The 8,123-nt window shown below is 41.6% G+C and overlaps 1 protein-coding gene across 1 annotated transcript; it reads right to left on the bottom strand.

The window, feature by feature from the left end:
* Nucleotides 1-5,575: 5,575 nt before the first annotated feature.
* On the bottom strand, nt 5,576-7,505 carry LOC141171531 (UDP-GlcNAc:betaGal beta-1,3-N-acetylglucosaminyltransferase 7-like). The gene has a single exon (XM_073655214.1). It carries the CDS (start codon nt 7,125-7,127, stop codon nt 5,778-5,780), a length of 1,350 nt encoding a protein of 449 aa, XP_073511315.1. The 5' UTR covers nt 7,128-7,505; the 3' UTR covers nt 5,576-5,777.
* Between the last annotated feature and the right edge of the window lie 618 nt (nt 7,506-8,123).

Below are 8,123 nucleotides of genomic sequence, written 5' to 3'. Positions count from 1 at the left end.
AGTGACATCACTGTGTGTATTATCTCTGTACTGTGACATCACTGTGTATATTATCCCTGCACCTTGACATCACTGTGTGTATTATCCCTGTACTGTGACATCACTGTGTGTATTATCCTTGTACTGTGACATCACTGTGTTTATTTTCCCTGTACTGTGACATCACTGTGTTTATTTTCCCTGTTCTGTGACATCATTGTGTTTATCTCTGTACTGTGACATCACTGTGTGTATTATCTCTGTACTGTGACATCACTGTGTTTATTTTCCCTGTACTGTGACATCACTGTGTTTATCTCTGTACTGTGACATCACTGTATTTATTATCTATGTACTGTGACATCACTGTGTGTATTATCTCTGTACTGTGACATCGCTGTGTGTATTATCTCTGTACTGTGACATCGCTGTGTTTATTATCCCTGTACTGTGACATCGCTGTTTATTATCCCTGTACTGTGACATCGCTGTGTTTATTACCCCTGTACTGTGACATCGCTGTGTGTATTATCCCTTTACTTAGACATCGCTGTGTGTATTATCCCTGTACTGTGACATCGCTGTGTTTATTACCTCTGTACTGTGACATCACTGTGTTTATTACCTCTGTACTGTGACATCACTGTGTGTTTTATCTCTGTACTGTGACATCGCTGTGTGTATTATCTCTACTGTGACATCTCTGTGTTTATTTTCCCTGTACTGTGACATCGCTGTGTGTATTATCCCTGTACTGTGAGATCGCTGTGTGTATTATCCCTGTACTGTGACATCACTGTGCTTATTACCTCTGTACTGTGACATCACTATGTGTATTATCCCTGTACTGTGACATCGCTGTGTGGATTATCCCTGTACTGTGACATCACTGTGTGTATTATCTCTGTACTGTGACATCGGTGTGTTTATTATCCCTGTATTGTGACATCGCTGTGTTTATTATCCCTGTACTGTGACATCGCTGTGTATATTATCCCTGTACTGTGACATCGCTGTGTGTATTATCCCTGTACTGTGACATCGCTGTGTTTATTATCCCTGTACTGTGACATCGCTGTGTGTGTTACCCCTGTACTGTGACATCGCTGTGTTTATTATCCCTGTATTGTGACATCGCTGTGTATATTATCCCTGTACTGTGACATCGCTGTGTGTATTATCCCTGTACTGTGACATCGCTGTGTGTATTATCCCTGTACTGTGACATCGCTGTGTTTATTATCCCTGTACTGTGACATCGCTGTGTGTATTATCTCTGTACTGTGACATTACTCTGTGTATTATCCCTGTACTGTGACATCGCTGTGTTTATTATCCCTGTACTGTGACATCGCTGTGTTTATTATCCCTGTACTGTGACATCACTGTGTGTATTATCCCTGTACTGTGACAATTATTTTTTCCCCACAGAATGTTTGTGGACTATGGATCTGTAAAATAAATCGAAATAGCGCCCCGTTGACTATATCAGATCCCATATGGGCTTTGTTATGTGTCCGTTTTTTTAACGCCAAGCTTCCCTACAGGAGGTTATATTGGAGATATTGTACACACTTCCTTTGTATGTTATCTGTAAAAACAGCAGCTGTGTGAGAGCTTTACAGCAGATAAAACTGAGAAGTTTATGAATGGAGAAATATTAATAGATGAAAGGCCCCAAATACATCGACAGCCATCTCTCCCCACTCCAACATAGACTAGAACGCTCTGTCAGTCTTCTCTGGCCGTTGCTTGTATTCTGGGAGAACACAAAGATCAGCCGCTGATATTCAACAGGCCGACTCCTTTCCTTCTTCAACATCATCTGAGCCGGGAGACCCCCATATACATTAGTACTATTGGGTTCAGCTGACTTTAGTGTAATGTGCAAGTCTCCAATATGTGAGGGGGTAAATTCCCCCCAGAAATTGATAGGAGAGGTACAGATAGAGCTTTACTGGTGTGGATAGTGTTCCTATCCTGTCTTATCTAATAATAATAATGAGAACACTTTGGTTATTCTGTCCCAGTCTATACAGTAAAGCTGGCAAGCATGGCCAGGCACGTAGCCTCATGTGCCTATGCCTCACTAATAGCTGATCACAAAGTTTTCCAATCAAGAAGCAATTGCCAGCATGCAATGTAATCACAGTGAGCCGGCTGTCACACCTGCCATGTGCAGCTGCACTGGTCACATATATGGTCGGTCTGCAACTACTCAGCTGCAGGAAACAGGAAAGGGCCAGTGTAAAACTGACGTATTTCAGGTTTTTTTTATAGTCATGTAAAAAATGAAATAATTTGTCATTTTATGATGTTTTTGTGAGAGGGTAGATGGGCAGCACAGTGGCTCAGTGGTTATCAATGTACTATGTATAGGGAAGCACTGTGGCTCAGTGGTTAGCACTGTACTATGTATAGGGCAGCACAGGGGCTCAGTGGTTAGCATTGTACTATATAAAGGGAAGCACGGTGTCTCAGTGGTTATCACTGTACTATGTATAGGGAAGCACAATGGCTCAGTGGTTAGCACTGTACTATGTATAAGGAAGCATGGTGGCTCAGTGGTTAGCACTGTACTATTTAGGGCAGCACGGTGACTCAGTGGTTAGCACTGTACTATGTATAGGGCAGCATGGTGGCTCAGTGGTTAGCACTGTACATTTTATAGGGAAGCATGGTTTCTCAGTGGTTAGCACTGTACTATGTATAAGGCAGCACGATGGCTCAGTGGTTAGCACTGTACTTTTTATAGGGAAGCAGTGTCTCAGTGGTTAGCACTGTACTATGTATAAGGCAGCATGGTGGCTCAGTGGTTAGCACTGTACTATGTATAAGGCAGCACAATGACTCAGTGGTTAGCACTGTACTATGTATAGGGCAGCATGGTGGCTCAGTGGTTAGCACTGTACTATGTATAGGGCAGCATGGTGGCTCAGTGGTTAGCACTGTACTATGTATAGGGCAGGATGGTGACTCAGTGGTTAGCACTGTACTATGTATAGGGCAGCATGGTGGCTCAGTGGTAAGCAGTGCAGCTTTGCAGCGCTGGGGTCCTGGGTTCAAATCCCACCAAGGACGACATCTGCAAGGAGTTTGTATGTTCTCCCCGTATTTGCGTGGGTTTCCTCCGGGTTCTCTGGTTTCCTCCCACAATCCAAAGATATCCTGATCGGGGATCTAGATTGTGAGTCCCAATAGGGACAGGTCTATAAAGTGCTGTGGAATATGATGGCCCTATATATGTAAATAACAATAAGGGGACCCCACCTTCTAGATGAAGCCTGTTTCCTTACAGTCCATTTCATTCATACTCCCCTGTATTCGTACAGTATATAGAGCACTGGTAACAGCATGAGCTGGACGCTACAGTTATGTGTCTAGAGGAATGCAGGGAACACACCGCTCCTGTCTTCCCTGGTACAGAAATCTGCGCTGCCAACAGAAGGGGTCTCAGACCGGGGTGCCAAGTGCTGACAAGTAAAATTAATTCTTATGGCCCAATCTAAATATTACCGAACCCTCATTTGCAAATTTCCAGCCAACACATGCTCCATACATTCAATGTTTGCACGCAGTGACATTTCTACTGAGGTATATGGAGAATACAGAGGGCAGGAATTGCTGTAACCCTCCATGGTACGGTCGTAGCACGTCATTGCGGTTTTCAGACTCTTTTTGGCCGCCATATGTGAACTCACTCTTAAGAAGGTTCCTTTAAGGATTTAATTTCCAGCAGGTCCTGGAAGTCTGCAGCTGTCAGGGCATTGTGGGAGTAACATATCCACATAGTGGAGAAGTAGAACCTGCGGCTATGCCGAAAAGGCAGGAGGGGAGGATATCGGGTGGTCTGCACTGCATGTGCCGTATGTCACCCACCCAAATATTATGTGTCCTAAATGGTTTCTGTCCTCTACCTGAGCTCAGAAATCCAGCACAGGTTAAACTGCAGGGGTTAATAATAAAATATGTGACCCTACACTTCCTACAAGGCGCCTGAGATTTGATGAGTTTTTTGGAGTTGGTAACACATAGCAGGGAAGGGGGGTGAGGTTGTCACATGTAGCAGGACTGGGTTTAGGAGTGGTAGTAGTGCTGGTTTTATTGACAGATGTAGCAGAGCCGAGGTCATTAGTTGTATCGGAGCAGAGTTTATCAAATGTAGATAAATCCCCAAATCATGTGCTATAATATGGCTTAACCCACTGCATCACCTTATCTAACATTCCTGTATCGCATTGCACAACGCAGGCAGCCGCAGCGCTGTGAATGACAAAGTCAGCTCTGCTGCGTGTGTATACAGCGCTCGCTGCCATAGATACAAAGGAAACATACAATGCAGATATTAATCAGCCACACAGAAATTGTGCAATTATTCAATATTTGTACTGGAAGTTTCTTTGTGTCATTTTCAGAATATTCACAGTATCTAGAAACTGTCGACATTGGCCAAGAAAACAGCTTGCATCCAGCTTTCCTACAACCCCGAAGGGCGAATCTAGCTTACTATGTAGTGATATCTTCCCATCAATCATTGCATTATCTATTCAGCGGTTAGGGGAGAATCTACAGGCAGAAGCCATAATGGTCACCCAGCTTTCCCAGAAATTGATAAAACTCAGAAGTTGTCTTTATTTTGTCCAGTGACGTAACTAGAAGCTTGTGGGGCCTAATGCGGAAGCTCCAACGGGGCCCACAGTCTTTAATAGTAATGGTCCTTTCATATAGGCCGAGGGATTTTTGGGACCCCCTAGGCTCTAGGTCCCTGCTGCAATTGCAACCCCGGCACCTATTATAGTTACGCCCCTGCGCCTGGCAATTTACCTACTGTAGCTGAAGATTCACTTTAATGTATAGTTCTCTTTTTGGGTTTTTAGACCCCATATACCCCCTATGTTATCTGCCCCTCTTTATATGTACTGTCTACCTATTATGTCTTTTCAGAGGCTATTGCCGGTCGGTCCTACCTGTGCCTGCCTGAAATTACATTGGTAAGGTTATTTCCACACAACACCCATTAAAATGATCAAATATCTATAGCCTGCTATTGAAAAATACACTAAATTAAACACTTTAAAAAAAAAAAACAGAAAAGGGCACAAATTATTATTTTTTTTAAATATTGTTTTAAAAAAATGATCGGTTTGGTAAATTATTTTTCTCTTTTTTTTTTTAGCGTAAATGACAATCTCCATTCTGTGATATAAAACAAAGGATACGGTTAGCTAGGATTGCATAAAAATGTATATTATTTTGGCTTTTAATTAGAAAAATATATATTGACGTTTCTTACAATTATTTCTAAGTATAAAATACATTTTAACATTACAAATGTAAAAAAGAAATATATATATATGTTTTTTTTCTTTTAATTTGAAATGTTTAAATGGATTTTTTTGTTTGAAAAAAATTTGCCAACTCTAATGTTATCCTTTTTTTTCGGGGGGAGTTATAACAGTAAGTTATTATTTAATTGTATTATTATTTATTAGTTTATTATTAATATTATTTAAAAGTATTATGAATTTCCATGGCTTTGCTCAGTTCATGCTTAATTTCATATTAAGTAGGCATAAATGAATCATCTGTTTCTGTTACCATTTTTTTATTTTACATAAAGTGCAATTAGTGTAATCTTTTGACATTATTTCCGAACCAGCTGGAAAACAAAAACCAACCAAATCAGACATTTCCTCCATTAATTTAAGAAAATGTAAACAATTTATATGGACATAAAATCTAGGACAGTCGTATGCTGTGCACGGCATCATGGTGGAGGTGTGCTGTTTTTTGTTTTTTTAAATATTAACCCTTTTACCACAGACAATTTTTTCATCATGGACAACGTTCCACATTTTAAGGAGGTCTTCCGAGCTTAACTTGTGGACCACCAGCAAGCTCTTATAGAAGCAAGGGTCTCTGTTCATAGCACTTGATCTCTTTTTGCTAATTCCAAATGTCCTAAATCCTGGATGCAACTTGGGCTCCACACCTATGGCCTTAAGACATAATCCCAAAAACACATCGTCAATGGGGAACAACTGGATCTTCTCAGAAGCTACAAAGAGTTTTCTGGCAAGAGAAGATGCCATTAGAAAGCCACCTCCCCCAGCATAGACTGGATAGGGTTTGTCGTACAACTCTTTGGGGATATAATATTTACTTTGCTTATTCCTAATCGGAACTGCCCTAGAAATAATATCTCCTACAAATAAACTAGACAGTAGAGGGTCTTCCTTTTTGAAGGCCAAGAAATCCAATATATTTTCAGTGTTCACAAAAATGTCATCGTCACCTTTAAAAATAAACTCAACATTTGGGCAATATATGTGAAACCATTTTAAGAAGTTGACCTCTTTAAGAGTCAAGTTAAAGAAGGTGTCCATGAAATCCCATTGTAAAATGTCCCCATAAATCTGGTTCTCTTGCTCAATAAGTCTCTGGAGGTTCCTGTGGTCTTTACCTATGGATGTAGTTCCAAGGAGGAACAAAGTCTTGATTTTTTTGCCATCTACTTCTTTCTCCTTTCCCCATGTTCTCCTCACTGCTTCTCTCCGATCATGTTGCTCAATGATAGACTTCACCACGATGAGCAGGTGGACATCTTCTTGACATTTCTCAGGGTGGTTCAGCAACAGCGGGAAATACCTGCAATGCCTACGCAGAATAAACTGATGAAATCTAGGATCCACGTGTCTGAACCAAGGTTGTCTTCTTAGACTGGTGTCCTCAGGACATCTACTCTCATTAACATCCCACCTTGGTGTAGGCAAACTTAACCCTGCTGAGGTACCAACACCACCATCAGCGTTACCAGTGGTTCCATCACTGATCCTCCTGGATGAACTATTGTCTGGTTGCAACCACTCATGCATGATTCTGGAGTGGAATGCCAAGGTTCCCTTCGTCCCTTCCTCAACCAATTTCAATTTATGGATGGTGACCAGGGTGGCAAAAATTAGGGACAGGGTTATGCAGGTTTTTAGCAATCTCCTCCGTCTGAACAAACAATCCATGGTGGAAGTTGTGATGAGAGGCACTTGATTGAGGTTGGGAGCCCTCTTGCCACCTTGTCTTCTATGGCTATGAGATAGGTAATATAGGTCTGCATAGCATGGTGGCATGAACCAGATCTCTAAAAAATGCATGAACAGCGAGGAAGCAGCTCATGAAATGTTTTTCAGAATTAAAGAACTTGGATCTTTTCCCATGCCATGGCAGGCTGCGTCTTGAGTAGTCTGTTCATACCTGCTTTGCAGACGTTCTTCAGTCTTGTCCTGTTGGAAGCTGAAGCTGGAGGGCTCATGCCTTGTAGACAATGGTCTTTCTTCTGTAGACAATGGACTGCTGCTATCTGTCCATGGTGCACATATGCCTGAAGATCATCCTGCTGCTGAACACTCAGCCTGATGACTTGCCAGATGCAGACTGATGCTTAGAGTTTTGGTGTGTGCAGCCAGTAACTTTTCTGCAGATCACATTACTGGAAGCCACACTTGGTCGGTTTAAGAGCTTAACCCTTTAATAGCAAACGGATTTCAGTTTTGCTTATGAGATTCTTGAGGCTTTTTTTTTGAGAGGCGTTTCCTCATCCCTCCTAAGCAAATCACAGATCTGAGCGCCTTCACACACTAGAACATAATGTCTAGAACATTAAGATTTTACATATTTAAATGGGACACTACACAATTTACAATATTGATTTCTACATATCACCTCGAGTAACATAGTAACTGCTTTGCTTTACTGATCTTCTATGGATTTTTGGCTTAAAATATATTTTTTTTCATCTTCATTCAGATCTATTTGGATTTCCTGTTATTATAGAGGACTACATTATGAAAGCTCAGATGAGATTTGTGTCAAAGTGGCTGCATCCACAGAGGAGGTCAATAGCTTAAAGGGGTTTCCGGACTTGAGACAAAAGTTTGACGTCGCTTTATGTGGCTGCTGAATTGTGACAGCGTGAGTTGCCAGTGCGAGTTGCCAGCGCTCTCACGATATCCTGGTGTTGCACGGATGTTGACAGCTTGTATGTGATTTGCACACTTGTGGTCATGTGCCGACTAGACTTGTTCGGATTCTGTCATCAGAAATGAATTCAGAGAAGCTGGATGAGACTAGTCGGCATGTGACGACAAGTG

This window comes from Phyllobates terribilis, unplaced genomic scaffold, assembly GCF_046119375.1.
Source record: "Phyllobates terribilis strain yellow unplaced genomic scaffold, ASM4611937v1 Scaffold_12__6_contigs__length_324123572, whole genome shotgun sequence".
NCBI lineage: Eukaryota > Metazoa > Chordata > Amphibia > Anura > Dendrobatidae > Phyllobates > Phyllobates terribilis.
Note: the sequence above shows the minus strand (reverse complement) of the source record. Positions and strands in the feature narration are given on the sequence as shown.

What these genes read in the sequence shown, in the direction of transcription:
- LOC141171531 (XM_073655214.1), bottom strand. Translation starts at nt 7,127, where the DNA reads ATGCATTTTTTAGAGATCTGGTTCATGCCACCATGCTATGCAGACCTA.